This window comes from Pongo abelii, chromosome 9 (genome assembly GCF_028885655.2).
Source record: "Pongo abelii isolate AG06213 chromosome 9, NHGRI_mPonAbe1-v2.0_pri, whole genome shotgun sequence".
In the NCBI taxonomy this organism is placed as follows: domain Eukaryota; kingdom Metazoa; phylum Chordata; class Mammalia; order Primates; family Hominidae; genus Pongo; species Pongo abelii.
In genome coordinates this window covers 112042259-112061568 of record NC_071994.2, presented here as the reverse complement: position 1 = coordinate 112061568, position 19310 = coordinate 112042259, and the positions used below count along the sequence as shown (strand labels likewise).

At 37.6% G+C, this 19310-nt stretch overlaps 1 protein-coding gene across 2 annotated transcripts in view; it reads right to left on the bottom strand.

Annotated features, from left to right (window-relative positions):
* Positions 1–458: 458 nt before the first annotated feature.
* DDX10 (DEAD-box helicase 10) overlaps positions 459–19310 on the bottom strand; it is a 282375-nt gene continuing 263523 nt past the window's right edge. Inside the window, exon 20 of one of the 2 annotated variants that reach the window (XM_054523817.2) lies at positions 459–1140. In XM_054523817.2, the coding sequence (XP_054379792.1) occupies positions 963–1140 (178 nt within the window). In that variant the 3' untranslated portion in view covers positions 459–962. 2 annotated transcript variants of the gene reach the window in all.

The following is a 19310-nucleotide window of genomic DNA, read 5'->3' as shown; positions in this document are numbered from 1 at the left end:
ATAGGAAAGGGACAGAATCATGAGAAGGTGGCAAATCTATAAAATCAGTTTCATGTCAAGACTCATTTCTTTACCATATTCTTTCCCCTTGAAGAATCTGAGTTATTTGTAACAAAAAAGAGGCTCTGTCTTGTTTTGCGTCGTACTCATTACCAGGAGCTGAGTCTGGGTGGGGCTCTGTGGTAGGTGCTGACTGGAGCACTTGCAGAGGACCTGCAGCTGCCACGTGCACAGTGAGAGGCCATGTTTTAGTCAGTCCTCGTATTCAGAACTTCTACCGATTTTATAAATGATCGCTAGCAAACCTGCAAGTGTTAAGTTAAATGATATCCTTGAGAACAGGCTAACTTAAGAATATGACAAATTCACAGTTTGAGGAAATGGCCAAGCACTTTAATCTTAAGAAGCTTCCTGTGAGAGTTCTCTTATGTTACTGGACATAATGCAAACATTAATTCTTTCTTTTATAGGAAATATGTTTTTTATTGATCATCTCAATTCAAAAATACTCATTCTTTCTCAGGGCTGGTCCATCATAGTCTCTTTGAAAATATTAAATACATCGAAATCATGAGCAATTTTAACAGTAACAGAAACTTCTGTACAGTAAGCAAGACAGGGATTTCTAACAATGACACAAGAGCTCCAGAACTTGCCAGTAAAACAAAGGCAGTGTTTCCAATGACAAGGCGTAGGAACTCATGGGTAAAAATCTAACAGAACACATGCTGGAAAACGGGGTCAGGAAATGGCATCATCCACCCTCGATCTGAGTATGCTCAGTGATGGCACAAAGCATGTCCTGCGAGAGGGACTTGGAGATACGATCACTTCTATCCAGAAATGTGCCCTTTGGGAATGGGGCATATGGTACCTAAGTGCCCCCAAATCAACTGTTTTTCAACTTCTTGCCTACACAATCGTAACCAAGGTTTCAAGGAGAAGGCAGGTGCAGGAAGTATTTAGCTTTGACTTCTTAGCAGATGTAACACCAGCTCTTCATCCTCTGCTAAAGACAGGCCGGTATCCAAAGGCTCTAAAGGGTCCCACTTGGCCTTCTTTCTGTTATGACTTGTTGGTCCTATGTCCTCCACTTCACTGTTGTTCCTCTTCTTCATCCCCTGCTTCTTCTTGGTATCACTGGTGAGAAGAAATCCAAAGATTTACTTTAGACTCAGTATGAAATCAAACATTTAAAATAGGACAAAATTAACAGAGAGTTGGTAAAGTGATATTATTCAAGAATGAAGGAAACCATGGCAACATCAAGATATCTGTATAATTAGTAAGTACCTTCCCATCAGTAGCTAGGTCCTACCACGCACCAGGCACATGCAAGGTACTTTGTTCACACTGGGTCATCCAATCTTCACAATCATTCTAGGAAGTTACAGCTGTATCATCCACAATTTGAGGACACTGAGAGGCACCACAGGTATGTTTGGCTCCAGTGTATGCTTGTCCTGCCACGTCAAACTACCTCTACTGAAAGTCAGGTTATCTTTAGGTAGCAGTGTGCAAGCTAACAGCTATCTGGACACCAGGTACTGCTTCTAATATCTGTTGCATTAAGTTGTGATCTAGAGATCATGCATAAAATAGAACCTGAGATGTTAAATTACAGATTAGTTAAGACATCAAATAAATTTCCTCCATTTAAAAATCTGTATCAAAGATACAGATAGCCTTAAGAAAGCAAACATTATTGCAGTATTAAGTACATACCCAAGACATAGATCATAAAAACAAAGCTAATTTCTGAAAGTTGAGGAAATCACTTGATATGCTAAAAACAAAAGAAAAAGCAAAACATTCTCCTCAAAGCATTTTGAGATATTATCTATTCCAAGATGACCCAATTATTGGATATATGTTTAAAACAAAATAAAAAGTCCATCTATTAGTAGTAGCAACCATGAATCCAGGGCTTCCTCAGAGTCTGGCACTGCGCTAAATACCTTACATAGATTATGTCATTTATATTCACTCCACCCTCAGTGTGGAGTGCATTAGTCTCACTCTGCAATGAGGTGAAGAGAGGTTAAATGACCAAGATTACACCCATGGGATTCAAACTCAGATATGAATGATACTGAATCCAGCCCCCAAGGCAGGCTTTTGAAAGCAGTTAGAGTTGACTCAGTCAACATTTAAATGCCAGGAACTGTGGAAAGAGCACTGGTTTGACATCAACACAGTCAGACCTTTAATTAACACTTCTAACCCTCAGTTTTCTTATTTGTAAAGAGAAGGATTATATAATTTACTTAAAATTGTGAGAATTAAATGAACTTATATAAATGAGAACACACAGTAGTGCTCAATACATGTTAAATTTCTAAAAACTACTCCCTTTTAAATTCTCACATTCACTATATCTAATCAGCAAAATAAATAAAAAAATCACAGAAATATTACATTATATCCCAAGCACATGATGTGTTCTGAAAGAGAACAAACTGCTCAACTTCCAATGGCCTGGATTACTCTTTACGAAGACAGCCTGGATATCAAAGTGAATGTGCCTAATCAGCATATCCATTTATGACCAGCTTGATGCAAAACTGGACATAATTCCTCCATTTTCCTCCCAGAAGTGCCCAATGCTCTGACTCAGCCATTCTCTTTCACCATTGGAGGAAAGACAAACTAGATGGCACTATGAGGTTATTTAAAGCCACAAATCACTGCATTTTAAAAGAGTGCCTGGAGAGATGAACATGAAAGAGTTCCCTGTGATATAAATTCAGTCAGCAGAGAATTAAAATAATTCTTAGTGAAAGAGAGCCTTAAAAAAAAGTATTGAGCCCTAATCTTCTTATGAGTATGGCCAGTCCTGTGACAATCCCACAGGGTTATAGTGCCAGGATCTATCTGGTTCAAGGGAATACGGGTATTTGCTCTGCCTATACGTCAAGTGCATCTCAGGTCAGCTCATCAGAAATGGCCTAATTAGTGGGCTGTCTATTACATCCTCTGTTAATGTGCTCCTGCACATTACATGCCCTGCAGGAAATAGGTGGTTTGAATAATAAAAGTAGAAAATTTATGTAGTCCAAGTATTTTCACAATAGGCAGCTTTGCTGCTTTGTGGATCACTTCAAATTCTAGAAAGGCCCTTTATACTACTTTCTATAGCAAATAAGCAGCAATCTGTATAACAAGTTAATTATTAAACAAAAGTATAGGCATTCTACAGATAAATTACCAAAAGGGGAATAATATAACAAACCTAGAAAGTAATTAGGAAGCAGAAAGCAAACTATAGCCACTATCTGGTCTCTTCAGGAAGGCCTCTTCCAAATGGAGTGGCACTAGAGGGCTCCCTTTTATTTACATCCTGGATGAATCAGGCAGGCAGTGGGGTTCTGACCCAGTCTAGCTAATGTTCACCTGGAGCTCACTGCATCCAATTAGGGACAGGGACTTCTTTCTGATGGGTTAACAATCTAATATATGTAATAGAGAATTCCAGTTTCTTGATTTTTAAATTATTTTCTGCAAGTTCTGGGAGGGGCTCTTGCATCTGTCAACCATGAGTTCTGTTAGGAGCCATGGGGGCAGCACATCACTGGTGCCATTTATCAAATAGGTAGTAAAACATTCTGAAGATAACAGGTCCACTGAAATACTGAAAATGCAATAGAGGTCGAAAAAGGAGTGAAATCAATGTTCTCCACTAAGCCGAGGGAGGTAAGGAGGTCCCTGAGATGACTGACAACGAGGAGGTTCCTTCAAAATTGGGGCGAGTCCAAGCCTGAGCTCTGCATTTTATCTTCGTGTCAGCACTTCTGTGGGACTTAAGATTTTTGCCACATTCTTTAAATGTTCGAGGCAAGGGTCAAAAGCAAACATATCACTGCTCAGCATTAAGACAGTGCAACGTAATGGATAAAGCACATCTTAAAAAGCAAAAACATGGCTTAACTCAGCACACCAAAAGGCCTACTACTGCTATAAAAATCAAAAGTAGAGCTAAATAATTGAGAGATAACAGTCTTTCAATAAACCAAATAATAAAGACTTTATTAGTAATGTCTGGTGTGCCATTTAAAGGACGTATCATACAACAGAGAAAAAATCATCAGGTAATATGTAATCTGAACAGATGATGACAGGGAAATTCTATTTTGATGATTTTGAAATTTTTGTGAAAATGGATACACAAAACCTTGTCTTGATAACCAAAGCAACCACCTGAGCCAAACAACTCACTCATTGCTAATAATTAAGAAAACAAGATACAACATTGGAAAGTGAATTCAATTTTAAAATTTTTATTTGTAATTGAGTTTTAAATGGAATATAACTTTCTGAATTTCTAAATTTTCTGAAACCAAACATCAAAATACTCCGAGAAATTGAACTGATTTTTTAATAGGGTTGATTTCCTGGTTTCAACATTTTAATTTTTTCAGACACTTGTAGTTATGTCATCACCCCAGAATAACAGTGTTAATTTCACAAGAAACAAAAGAGCCAGAGGAAAACCTGAAGTTAGCATGTTCAGGTCAGCCTTCCTCCCAGTCCCTCACTCCTCAAGCACGGCCCTCACTCGTGAGATCGGCAGACACTTGGGCATTTCCACCCGTGTTTGCTGTAAATGTGGCACCTCCCTCTTCTGGGTCTTCCCATTGTCCTTCAAGACCCATCTCCAATTCCTTATCTCCCATGAAAGGTACAAATCTGCCTATTAAAAGTGATCTCTTCTGAATTGGAAAAGCGCCAATTATCTATTAGTCATTTTGCACCTAAGATTGCTATTTCATGATACTAAATCGATTTTCTTTTCCAACTGTATGCATCTTAACTCTCAATTAGAATGTAAACTTGTGAGTGGAAAAGTGAATGGGCACAATCTTTCTTGAGGGCAATTTGGCAGTACCCTTCAAAAGTCTTTAAAATATATATACCTGGCAATTTTTCTTCTGGGACTTTATCTGAAGGAAATAATTAGAGATCTAGACAAAGATTTAGGCACAAGGATATTCAAGGGATAGCTACTTTTAATTTCAGAAAGTTAGAAATCCCAAAGTCCAACCATAAAGGATTGAATAGGTTATAAAATTAGAAATGAGATACTATGCAGCTATTAAAAATGATATTTCAGGAATTGCTTTTGACACTGACAACATTATAAAACCAACACAAAAAGAGAGAGTCCATTTGTATTTTAAAAAGTCTATATGTAAGCTTGCATAGAAAAAGGTTTGGAAGTTTTTTTTTAATTTTCTTTTTGCTATTATATATGTCTTCTCATTTTTCTGTAATGAGCCTGTATTACTCTTTGCAATAAAGAAAAAAATTAAATTTGAAGTTCTGGGTAGCTAGGTATACGTCAATTATTCTTTTTAATTCCACAAGGCTCAGAAGCATACAGAGTAGGTATGCCCTACTACTGCTATAAAAATAAGAAGTAGAGCTAAAGAATTCAGAGATGTGAGTCTTTCAATAATCCAAATAGTAAAGACTTTATTAGTAATGTCTGGTGTGCCATTTAAAGGACGTATCATACAACAGAGAAAAAATCACTATGTAATATGTAATCTGAACAGATGATGACAGAGTAGGTATGCTACATAATCTCTGTTCCTGTGATAACCTGATCTCCAACTTAGGGTCCCTGTGTCTACAGATGTATGGGAATAAAGGTGAGACTGCTTAGGTCAAGATATATGAATCATGGGTTATTTTCAATACTTTTTTAAAAATCTGCAATTGTGTGGCAAAGACTAAGTTGTGGGATTTCTTTGCTTTTGGCTAGAATTATATTAACTGAGCTTTGTAAACGCTCAATACTTCAGATACTTGGATGAACTGAAAATTACATCTTTGTTAATGAAACAAATGTGAAATATTAACTTTCTTGAGAGACAAAAATCTTTTAAAACATGGGACCATTATCATTGAAAACAAAACAGACGATGACAGGGAAATTCTATTTTGATGATTTTGAAATTTTTGTGAAAATGGATACACAAAAGCTTGTCTTGTGATGATGAAAAGGTTGGAAGTCATCATTCCAGGATAGAAAATAGTGCTCCATGGATCACATGGAGAAACCTGTGAGAATTCCTGATAATTTTACTTTTCAGTCTTATATATCAGCCTTCTTAGGAAGCCATTCAATAATGGTTTCCATGCCCACTCTCCCCTCAAATACAAAACAAATTAAGAACCAGTCATCTTAAATAAAAGTTCTTGTTGAAATATCATTTATAAAACCTTAATGTATAACATTTCTCTTTGAAGCCCATTGTAAGCATGCTTAGAGAAGCAGTCTCTGTCAAGCACAGCTTGGTCTTGGCTTTTTCATAAAAATTTCAGTGGTTCTCTAGAAAGATTATTAGTAAAATCTTTAAAGAGTCTCATGATCTGGTATAAGCCTGCCTCTGTAACCTGTTCTGCATTAGTCCCCCTTAATATACCCCTTGTTCTTTGGGGCTCCTTTCTATTCCCTGAATATGCCCTAGCTTCTCAGTTTCATTTATCTCCATCTGGAATTCCCTTTTCTGTTTTCTAACTATCTAAACCTCCCTTATCCTTCAAAAGCCAGTTCAAATGATACCTCTTCCTCAAGGATTCCACCTTGTGCATTGTAATTTTGTATAGATTTCTTCTTCTGCCTACTAAATGGTTAGCTTTTTGAGGTCTGGGGCTCCTTGTCTTCATTTCTGAAGATGACTTAAAGAATTCATTCAATAAAGGTCCATTCATCTGAATAGTAAAAATAATGACGGTTAGGGTTGTTCAAAGCCCCAAGAATTACCATCACTGCAACAAAACAGGCAACATTTCAATGGATTTTGCTTCTAATTCGACTTCAAGCAGAGTTAACAGAGGAGAGTGTCACGTGTGGGAGCACCCCCAGAACACTCAATCCAGTCTGTGGGTGCACAGGCTCCTGTCTGCTGACTAATCCTCCGTTTTTAATATCACAAGTTTCAGTGTTCTAAATTTTGGCTTTGCATGTTTTTAAAAATTATATAAGTGGCCAAATTATGGCTAAACCCAGTAACTTGTTTTTTCAAACACAACTTCTGCTGAGTTAACGCCCTGTCAATGGACAGTTTAAATTTTACCATGACTGCAACTTCCATATGAGATGTAATCAGCAATCATCTAAATTTAAAATACTTAAAGGTTGACTACAACCTCCCTGATTGTACCTTCCCAGTTTCCTCTTCCTCTATCCATTACATAAATGTTCATTTCCCCAGGTTCCATCCTTGGGCCTCAACTATCCTCATCTTACATATTCATTCTCGGTATTCTCATGCAGTTCAGTGTTTCCACAATCTTCCACAATGTTAATGACTTAAAAATATGCATTTTAGCCTAGCGTTTTTTCCAGATCACCAGATCAGCATATTCAACCAGCTCCTGGATGTTTCTACCTGCACCTCAAAGTAAACATGCTTCTATTACATGTTTTCCCCAAATCTGTTCTTCCTGTATTTATTTCCCTTCTAAGTGAAAAGGACTATTCCCCTACTAAAAACCTGGAAGTCACCCTTGAGCTACCTTCTCTTTTATAACCTTAATTGAATTGATCATCTCTCAAATTTATAACCTTAATTGAATTGATCATCTCTCAAATCCATCTATGTTTTCTAGGGCTTCTGCAACCATCCTCACTCGTTGCCCTCCTTCACCTGATCCAGCTCTGGGAAGCCTTCCCTGACCCACTCTCATCTGAGTCAAGTGCACTCTTAGGGTTACCCTCACATTGTGCATACTTCCATCACACCATCTCTATCACACCATCTGAAATGCCTTATGGCAACTGTCTATGTGCTTATCTTCGATTAGATTACAAGTTCCCTAAGGACAAACACTTTGTCTTGTTCTTTGCAGCCACACTGCCTTGGTACCCAAGGGCTTAATACATGTTTCTTGAAGACATGAATAAACCCACTGGGCTGAGCTTCTGTACTGTTTAGTATCTGACTGACCCACTGTATGTCATATAGAGTCAGAAAGAATGATCCCTAACTAAAACCACATTCTTATCTTTGCAGCACAGATGATTCATTTTAAGCCAGTATGTAAGTAGACATTTAAATCTGCGTTGTATTTTTTTCTCTAAACACTGTATCATTAATTCCAAAGAAATTGAAGAGATCAAAGCCACAGTGAAAATTAAAACACTAATGGCAGAAGGGAAATTATACTGTAAAAAAGAAGTACCCAATAACTTCAGACTCTGAGAAATGAGACAATACTTTTAAGATTATAAAAAGATCAAAACTTGGCATGTCACTTCAACAAAAATGAGTAATTTTGATGTTCTTTGCAATAATATCTATTATCCTTTTTAAAATGTGTGAGCACATCAAAGCCTTAACCCTCAATGAAGTACTGACAAAGATACTCTCTTTTGACCAAACTTGAGTCTGGCTATTATAAGTCCTCTTTCTGACTGGGCTTTGTCTTTAGTCCAGGTCTGCCCTCTTAGTCCAGTTTTAGCAAGAATCCTGCTGAGTCAGCTGAACAAAAATCTCTCACCCTTAATATCTGGTCAAATTTCCCATCCCCCAGGCTTGCCTTCAGTAATAATCCTGTGGAATCTGTTTAGCCAGAATCCTCCATAACCCTGATGTTCCTTCTTAATAACTTTCCATTAATGACCCCTCCCTGTAAATCTCTATAACTCTCACTTGTCCTAGTTGTACTCTCAGTTGAGCTCAATCTCTCGCCCCTACTAAAAAACCCCATTGCAGTGGCCCCTACCCCTTGAATAAAGTTTGACTTACTATTCTTTAGTAAGTGTCATGAATTTTTTTCTTTAACAGCATGTAGCACAGCCAACAAATGACTATGACTTCAAGACAAAGATATCAGGTTCCATAAGACGTGCAGTAACAGTGGGATCTCCCCTCATTATCCTGGACTTTAGACGCAGGGTGGTTTGCCACCAGCAGATACAATATTTCAACAAAGAGTATAATAAACAAATACAGCACTTGCCAAAAATATTAAAAGTAAAAATTGAAATTGCTTTCATTTTTGTCACAAACTACCTAATGTTGATGAAAAACAAGACCAAAAAGCAAATTCTCAACTCATAACTTTTGTTTTCTTTTGAGGAGAAAGACCTTTAGAAAAAACAAACAAGAAACACTGGTATCCAGGAAAGAAACAAAGTGGATGAAGATTATATGAAGCCACTAGCTACTCTAAATGAAGTACATCCCTGACTCTTGAGAACTATATACTGGGTTCTTAGAGAATGTGGAAACCGTCTTGTTCATTTGGTCATCTCTGATTCAATGAAGAATGGAAGAGGATCCTCAAAGACTGGAGACTGGCAAAAAGTGGTTCCCATTTTATTATTATTTCTTTTTAGAGATGGGGGTCTTGCTATGTTGTCCAAACTGGCCTTGACCTGGGCTGACACAATCCTCCTGCCTCAACCTCCCTGGGACTAAAGGTGCATGCCACCATGCTCAGCCTGGTTCCCATTTTCAAAGAGAAGGAGAAGGTAAATTTTGCAAAGTATATAAAGCTTTCAACCAAGACTTTAAAGTGGATTACCAACTTTAAATAGGAAAGGCTGGTCAGCGAACTATACCTGTGGGCCAAATTTCACACAGTGCCTGTTTTATACATCAAGTTCTACTGATGATTCAGCCTCACCCCCTTGTTTATGTATTATCTACGGTTGCCTTACCACTGCCCTGGAAGAGATGAGTATTCCTCAAAGTGTAAAATGATTACTATCTGGCCCTTTAGAGAAAAAAGAGTAGATCCCTTTTTTATATTTTATACGCTGCTGACATATAAAACAAGCAATGTGTGAAATAAAACCAAAAACCAGACCCCTGGTTCTAGTAGCTTTTGTTGGCTCACTAAAAACAATTCATATCAGACTAACCTTACTGCTCTGAGAGGGTTATTTGACTGGTAAAGCAGGAAAATGAATGCTTTTAGTCTTCAGCAAGGCACAGAACACACAATAACCTGGTGGATAACATTGAGACACAGGATTGGAAGACAAAATTGGGAGAAAGCGTAACTAGGTGATTAAGAAGAATCTTTAGTTTCCTGAAAAGTTTATTGTTAAAGGTATTTTATAACATCTAGTTCATGGTGCCTGGATCTTATTGTAACTTCATCTCTATCAAGTTTAACTCAGTATATCTGGAAGACACTGTGACCATGGAACCTTTTATCCCCTTAACTTTACAGGTAAGTTCTCTGAAATGTACATATGGCATAATGTCAAAAATATCTACTTTTCCCCCTTCCCTGTTTAATGTTGAAATGACTGCTTTTAAAAATCAGTTACTTAACAGTGATTCAAGCACTGTTATTAAATATGTCATTTCCAAAATTGTGGTATAGAGGAAAAGAAAATGGCTTTAGAGTCAGTCTGACCCGATTTAAACCCTAGCAGTTGCCTAAAACTTGGGAAAACTGCTGAACGTCACGCAGTGCCAATTTTTATGTTTGTAAATGTGACTAATATCTACCTCATGGAGAGATTAAATAAGTGATATATGCATAGTAAATGCATTATAAATGTTAACTATAGCTTCTCCAACTTCCCATGGTGGGCATGATCTTACTTTTCTGTTGATGTTAACTGGATTATATTGGTCTTTACCATGTAAGGTGAAAGCCTTTTAACTTGAGATGTCCCCTGACCCCCCGAGACAGGGTCCTGCTCAGCCCAGGCTGGAGTACAGGGCGCTATCATGGCTCATGAGAGAACTCCTGGGGAGCTAGGACACTCAGGAAGGGATACTGAATGGGGTAGGGGTCTGGGACAAATGTTCTTGGAGGGAAGAGAGGTTTTGGGTCCCTGTTAGGTTAAGGTCCTCAGCAAGCAACAATAGTCTTTGATGTTTTTATTAAAATTAAGTATATTATTATTAGCCTTATCTCAGGTAAGAACCTTCACTTTGAGAGGCTGAGAAGACAGTTCCTCAAAGGGCAGCCCTGTTCATAAGGAAGGGCTATGCTAAGCTAGAATTTCATGTTTGGCAGAATACTACTTAATCCAGCATATAACCAAAATCTGAAAAGACAAAGCATATTATTATCACAGTCTACTGTATTTTAAAAGTTAAAAACAGCTTTCTTTAAACTACAGAAATTATTATGAAATGGTTAAATTTCAAAATATTGACAATACAAGATGCTGGTGGGGCTGTGGAGCAAAAAGAGCTCTCGTTTATTGCTGGTAAGAATGCAAAATGCTACAGCCACTTCGGAAGAGAGTTTAAAAGTTTCTTATAAAATTAAATATACTCCCTACCATGTGATCCAGCTGTCATGCCCTTTGATATTTACCCAAAGGAGCTGAAAACTTATTACCACACAAAAACCTGCTCATGAATATTTATAGCAGCTTTATTCATAATTGCCAAAACTTGGAAGCAGCCAAGATGTCTTTCAATAGATGAACAAACTGTGATACATCCATACAATGGAATATTATTCAGTGATAAAAAGAAATGAGCTATCAAGCCACAAAAAGATATAGTGGAACCTTAAAAATATATTGCTAAGTGAAAGAAGCCAATCTGAAAAGGCTGCATATATGATTCCACCCATATGGCATTCCAGAAAAGGCAAAACTGTGAATACAATAAAAAGACCAGTGGTTGCAAGGCATTCGGAAAGAGAAGGATAGATAGGTGGAGCATAAAGGATTTTGAGGGCAATGAGCTATTCTGTGTGTTACTATAATGATGGACACATGACATTATACATTTGTCAAAACCCATAAGATACGTGATGCCGAAAGTGAACTCTAATTTGAACTACAGACATTAGTTAATAATAATGTATCAATATTAGTTCATCAATTGTAACAAATTTACCACACTAATGCAAGATGTTACTAATAGGGGAAATTGCAGAGGTAGTGAAGGGAAATATGAAAACTATATTTTTCACTCCATGTTTACTGTAAAAACTAAAATTCCTAGGCAGAAAGTCAATAAAAAAAGTATAGTTTAAAAGAGTTAGTATACCCCCATTATAACTTAATTAAATTAAGCATAAAAACATATTAGAGTTTTCTCTTTTTATCCCCAAAGAACTACATGCCCCTTAATACATCACCTGAGTTACCTTTCCCATCCTCATTTAGAGTACTCAGACCATCTCAATTTCACTTTTCTGTTCTTATGAGAATTTCAATGCTGGCTCACTCCTTTCTAATGAATTGCCACTGTATGGACTAGACTAGCAACTGTTTCTTATACTCATCACCTTCTATGAAGTCAGTATCACAATCAGGATAGACACATGGGTAGAATGATGATAAGGTGAAAAGCAGCCAAGGAATCTCCTAACAGGAATACACAGAATGGTACAGTCATGATGATGCTATTAGGGTAAATATTTAAATAATAATTGTCTACGCAAACCATGATTAGAACACTAGGATGAATCATTCCTTCTTCCCAGAGGTGGCTTGCAATAATTCTTCAGGTTTTGCCTCAGAGAGGGTTCTTCTTAACTATCTTGGCTAAAGTGAACTCTCCCAATTTCTCCCTCATCAGTTATTGTTTTCAAGGCCCTGTCACCACCTCTTGTCTGCTTTTTGTTTACTTCCTTATGGTCTGTCTCTCTTGCGGGAGCATACGCTCTATGAGGGGCTGGGGTCCAGTATCTCTTCTTTATTGCTCTCTGCCAGTCACATGGTAAACTAGCAGTTTATCAAATGACTAAATTATGTGACTGTCAAAGGAGAACAGACAGGTAGGGGCATTCCTACACTCCAATTTGGTAACATGGACTCTCCATCAATATTTTGAATAGGCTATGTTACATGACATTACTGTCACTACATCATTAATTTCAACCAGGCTGTAAGATATTTTTGCGAACTGTTTTGAATATAGGGCCTAGTGCTACCCGGGGACTTAATGAATGACTTCAATGAGGAAAACAATGAAAAGTAGATATCCTAGAGGACATTAAGTTTTATTCCTATCAATGTATATACTCATTTACAAACTCCTACCAGTTTTGCTGTTAGTAATTAAAATAATTACTACATATTAATGACCCTATTCAATGTCATATTTCACTTTCTTTTTACCCTCGTTAGATCTTCACAGTAGCTTTGCAAGGTAAAAATTATCTTCCTTCGACTGATGAAGAAAGCTGGGTCACAGAGATTAAGTAACTTGTCAAAGGTCCATAACTTGTAAAAGAAAGATGCAAACTCAGGTCTGTCTGATCCCCAAACCCACAGTTTTCCCCACAAAGCCAAGCAGCCTGCCTTTGTTCTAACAGTCTTAATTTCACAAAACTACTTTCCCTGTTGCAAAGCTGATAATAATACAGCGTGTAGATCAATATTCCAAAACTACAAGCAGTGGTGCATGTGAGCAAGGTATTCAGTCTCTCGGTTCACAGAACCTCATGTAATTCATATCTCACACCTGCTAGAGCAACTATTTTTGTAAAACAGATGCTTCTGAGAACACTCTGCCAGGATCAGGCATAGTTTAAATTTCTATATATTGATAGAGAAAGGCATAAGGAGAGAGACTGATTCACTGATATATTATTCCATGTAGCGGGAACTCCTAGGGCTTATTCCACTTGAATTTTTAATTCCCTTTCTGGCTTTTAGGACACTTTAGCCAATAAACTCACAAATGTGGGAAAGAGTGGGGCAAATAACATATTATCACAAGAAAAGGAAGGTAATCATTGGTACCTGCCATGAATAGGAAGACCTCTCACTGGTAAACAGCATAGTTTAAATGATGCGTGAATTAAATCCAAACAAAACAAGTCAGAATGTCCTTTGTAACCTAGAAACCACACTTCCTGGGCTTCGAGGACACAGTAATCAGAACCACTACACCAAACTTCAAGAATGTTCCAGCTGGGCACGGTGGCTCACGCCTGTAATCCCTGCACTTTGGGAGGCCAAGGCAGGCAGTTGCCTGTGGTAAAGAGTTCAATACCGGCCTGCCTGGCTAACATGGTGAAACCCCTTCTCTACTAAAAATACAAAAAAATTAGCCAGGCATGGTGGCGCATGCCTGTAGTCCCAGCTACTCGGGAGGCTGAGGCAGGAGAATTGCTTCAACCTGGGAGACGGAGGTTGCAGTGAGCTGAGATCACGCCACTGCACTCCAGCCTGGGCGACAGAGGGAGACTCCATCAGAAAAAGAAAAAAAAAAAAAGTTCCAAGTGCTGTCTGATATGGCTGTGGCCAAGGCAACATAGAAGAAAAACATCTTCTGGGAAAATCTGTCAACTTCTCTCCTGCTGGATGCAGTGCCTTGTAGAAACACAATGTAGTGGAGTGAGCACTTAACTTCCAAGGATGCTGGGGCAGACAGTTCCAATAATTAAGTTATAAAACGGCAACTGAAATTATGGGGGATTCTGTAAGCCTGACTCTGAACAAGAGACTGTGCAGCCAGAAAGTGGCATATGCCTCATTTTAGAGCTAATAACTTCTGTGGCAGCTGCATTTCTTCATGTACGATTAGGGCTGTGCAAGTTTGTATGTGTTAAATTACAAAATAGGGGATTGACATCACTGTACAGCCTATTCAGAAATTTCACAAAAGCAAGGACAAGGGGCTGCTGGAAGAAAGCACACTCCCTTTATTAGACTGTCTGAGCAGCTTTTCAACCTCTTGCTTTTTCTTCTCTTTCTTTTGGAATGCTAAGTTAAGAAATCAGGTGAACCAAAGACTGATAAAGCTGCAAGGAAGCTAAGGGTGGGTGTCTGGAGGTAGAGAACAGTGAATATGCCCTTCAACATAAACCCTGAGGTGTCCTTTTACAACATGCTGCTAAACTGGCTGTGGAAAGCTACTGTGAGAGACAAGAGTTTAGCGCCTGAGAGCCCAGTTTTGGGCACCTATTTGTATAAAACTCTCCTTCTTGCATTCATATCATAAATGTAGCTTGGATTTTTTCCTAAATAATTTAAACCTAATATATGAGCTTGTGATCATTTGAAACATTCTCAGAAACCTTTATACCCATCCTAAAGTACTGGCACTTTGGTATTCAAGTATGTTGTGCCAGAGACTTTTCCCCTTACCATAAATTTTAATTTACGAGACCATGCAACAGTCCTAATGTAGATTAATTACTGCAGTACATTCCATAAAATGTGCTCAGCTTTCTCCTGTCAGCAAAGGCTGCCACATGTAGAATTGGTAGTGAAAACGTACCACGTCCTTAATGTCTCTTTTCTAGCTGCTCAGTATTAAAAACAAATTTGTAAAAACAATTTCATCTAAGAAAAGATTGATGGGCTCAGAGTTCATTATAAACATAACTGCAAAAGGAGAGGAAAAAACTGGTCCTCTTGGATCAGAATTCTAATAATCAGAAAAGGCTGGCGGTGGTGAGGAAGAACTAGAAGGCAGAAGACTGCACATCATACCACTACTTCACATATATGTTTCCATCTGTAAAATAACTACGACACCATTCGGGGCTGGCAAAAAGTTTTTGGCCCCACTCTATTTTCTGGTCATAAATCCATCCAGTTAACTGCATGGGAGTGTCTGTGCTACATGCACGCCCATGCCATCATTTTGCACGAAATCTCAAGATTTCCCTAAAGTTCATCCATACAGCCCAGGTTAAGAATCCCTGCTCCACAGCAGTTTAGAAGGTATAATTATGTCTCTTCTCCCAGATTAAAAAAAAAAAAAATTAAACATCATACAAGTTGAGTTTATGCTATGCATTTTTCTCACAGCTAATCTGCATGTAGAACATTTTGTGCTCCTCAGAAACAAATCCCATCCATTTCTCTCTCAATCTACTTTCCCTGATTAGTTTTCAATATCTAAGATCAACACCTATCCAAGCATGTACCTAATGTCCCAGCTATCTGGCAAAATGAAGTTTTACAGTTTAGTCTCACTCTTCATTAGTCCTTCAAATGACTTCAAAGGAAAGAAAACCCAGTCTTCAACAAAGCTGCCCACCAAAACATCACTTATAATTACAAAATAAAATCAAATCACACAAGAACCCAAAACCTAAGCATGGGTACAATCTTCAAAAAATTTACTATCAAGTTTTAAAAATTACTTACAATAACAAAAATTAAAACCCATTAAAATTACTTGTAATAAAAAATAAAATCAAACAAGAACCAAAAACCTAAGCATGGGTACAATCTAAAAATTTTAAAAGGGAGGTGGACAAGGAAATTATGGTGTAACCAAGTGATGGAAAGTTTGCAGTCATTAGGCATGAGTGCATTCTATGTGAATTCAATGTGAAATGACAAAAAGAAACATCCTAAGAAGTCACTCACAAAGGTCTTTTCAGTGAAAACAAAGTTGCAGTGCACCAGAGTTAGGGCAGCTGCCAGAGAACCCTACTAGCAAGGGTGGTTCATCTTAGCCTCATAGCATCCTGAGCTATTCATCCTTCTTAGAGATCTTGGCGCTTCTGAAAAATGACAGGCTCACAACTGTCCTGAGTTATATATAATGGTTGATTAAATGATAGAGTAGAAAGCACAGGGCAAAAACAGTAACAGTAAGAGAGTAGCTTCTTAAACTCCCAATTTCTCAAACTGTGTCTTGCCCATCTCAACCCAGCCCTCACCCCAGAAAATAACATCCTCCTTCCCCAATGTGTAGCAACCTTTCTCTAAAAGTCCTAAGACAAATATTGCCTTTCCGAAACCCCACCCCAACAATCTGTCTCAGGAGTTTCTCCAAATATTGTTCTTATTTTCAAATGTTTGACAAATAAGAAATGACTGAGATTTTCTCTTGAAAGCTGCTTGGCATATGGGAAGGGGGGCATATACTCCTGAAGTTGAAGAGAGTAAGAGGAAAGAACGGCAGGCACACAATAAATCCACTACATAATTAAGCTGAGCCAACCTCTTTCTACATTTGCTACACACAATGAAATTCATAATCAAGGAGAGGTTCAAGTAATTGGAAACGGCAGTGAATAGTATTTTTTTTAAACAATCACCTAGACTAAGAAAAAGCTCTTTTAGCTCCATGCAAAAACAAGAAAGAAATGAAAATGGCTTCTGAGAACATTGTTTTCCAAGTGAAAAGCCTCCCACAAATTATGAAGCTGACTGTAAAATCGTAGAATAGGTACTGAGCAAAACTTATTTAAGAGATGTCACAGAACTCAATACTAGAAGAAACTACAGAGGTTAAAGCAGTTCATCTACCTCACATAAGAGATCATTTTTAAAGACAGGCAAGTTCACTCAAAAGATAGAAAAATAAATATGGAAACAAAACAAAAACCCAAATAAAAGAACAAACATGCAGACCAAAAACCTTGATTAGTCTTTTGATTCAGAGATGTGTAAAAATAGGTTAAAAGAACACCTAATTATTAGATGTGGAATAGTTTACTCTGTACTGGAAAAGGTATCAATCCATACAGAAGTTATCAGGTCTAAATGAGGACAATAGCCTCAGTACAAAATAGATGTAATTGGTCTTATGCTACCTAGAATAATCTACCAAATACCCTGCACCATGTAAGAATTCTTTAGGAAGCTACCTGCCTTAGAGAATGTAGTCTACAAAGCAAAGATTGATAATAAGGTAGTAAGAGTTGAATCATCACCTTTTCTTTTTCCTTTTTTTGTTTGAAAAAGGTTAACATTATAAATATTAAAAATTTAATTTGACTGGATAATGAATATCTGGAACATCCAGCTGTTTCTTTTTCATCGTATTTAATACTTTGCAAATTTTCACATCATTAGCAATTCACACGAAGATGGCCAAAAATCAAACATGATAAATGCTACTAGATATACAAAAATTAATCTTATATGCTCAGAGTCAAGTCTCTCAGCTTGTGAAGCACAGCTATAAGAAACAATTTTATTGAAAGAAGAGTTTAAATGCAATATGGTTAAAGACACTCATCTCACTTTAGAAGCCACACTTTTTAGAAGTGCAATTTACCCTCCCCTCTGCTCAGTTAACACTTACACCTAAGTCCGATTTAGTGTAGACATCACTGCCTTCAGGAAGCTCTTTCTGACCCACCAGGCCTAGATTGAACCCATCACTTATGTGGTCTCCATGTTCATTCCCTACCTACTCCACTCCCCACCGCCTCCCCAAGTGCACAAACCACAGCACTAATACATCACACTGTTGTGTTATTGCTTATTTAGCTACCTGTAACCTCCATGGAACAAAAAGCTTTGTGAAAGCAGGAAAGATATTTTTCCTGTTTAATGTTTTATCTTCTGTATCCATGCCTGGCCCATGACAGGCACTAAAACATTTTTAGCTGAAAGAATGGATGGAAGAAATGTTATAATCCAGAGACTAATAGATCAAGTGGGTATTGTTAACTCTTAAGTAAAGTATGATTTAAATAATGCAGAAGATTCTTACTCTATTCCTTGGCACTCCATATAGAAGCTTTTAAAAATATTTTTATTTTGAACATGGTGTAACTTTATTGTATGGACTATTTGAAATGAAAAATCATTCATTAGCCCAAAGGCAATTACAGTATCTGAGGTCATGGTTCCTCAAAAGGTACAAAACTCTTTCAAAACTTACTTGAGATAAGAACACAGGACTCTGTGCAGTTCCCAGCAGACCAATAAATTCAATGAATGTCACAAAGCCCACTGAAACAGAGAGCTGGGTTTCCTACTAAGCTGTTGTGTCTCCAACAATAACAACAACAAATCCTAACATCTATTAATTCTACCTATTCCACATATTCAAAGGAAGAATGAGAGGTGAAAGCCAGAGTAAAACGCAGCCTATACCAATGCATAAGATGCATAAAGAAGAGCAAAAAAGCCAGAGAACATCAGGATCTCCCTTCTACACCTGTCGTCAAAAATAGCACATGAAAGCCTAGATCCTTAAATGGAGTTTGGACATCTGGTCCCAACTACTTCTGTACTATGGGTAGATTAGTTGGTCCCGTTCCACAGCTCTGTTTTTGAGGATAAATAAACTATTCATGGCAGCATTCTTAAAGTTCATTAAAAGAAACCCAAAGTCCCATAATTTTCATTGTCCCTGAAAACCATATTATAAGCAAATTCTATTTTGGTCATGCTAACTAAACTGAGTGGAATCCACATCAGAACCCTTTTGAAATCTCAGTGCTGGAGATAACAATTCTGATAATTTTAGAGGGTCGAAGGTAGTTTAAATTCTATTGCAGCTATGCACTGAACTGAGAAAGAAGGCAGAAGTAAAAACTCTTTAAAACCCTGTCAGACCTCCCTGAGGAGGAACTATTGACCCCAGATTCTGTCATTCTCCACTAAATCTGGCTCTCCATTGCCTAGTTCCAACTGACAGTGTCTTTTCCATGTGGAGAAA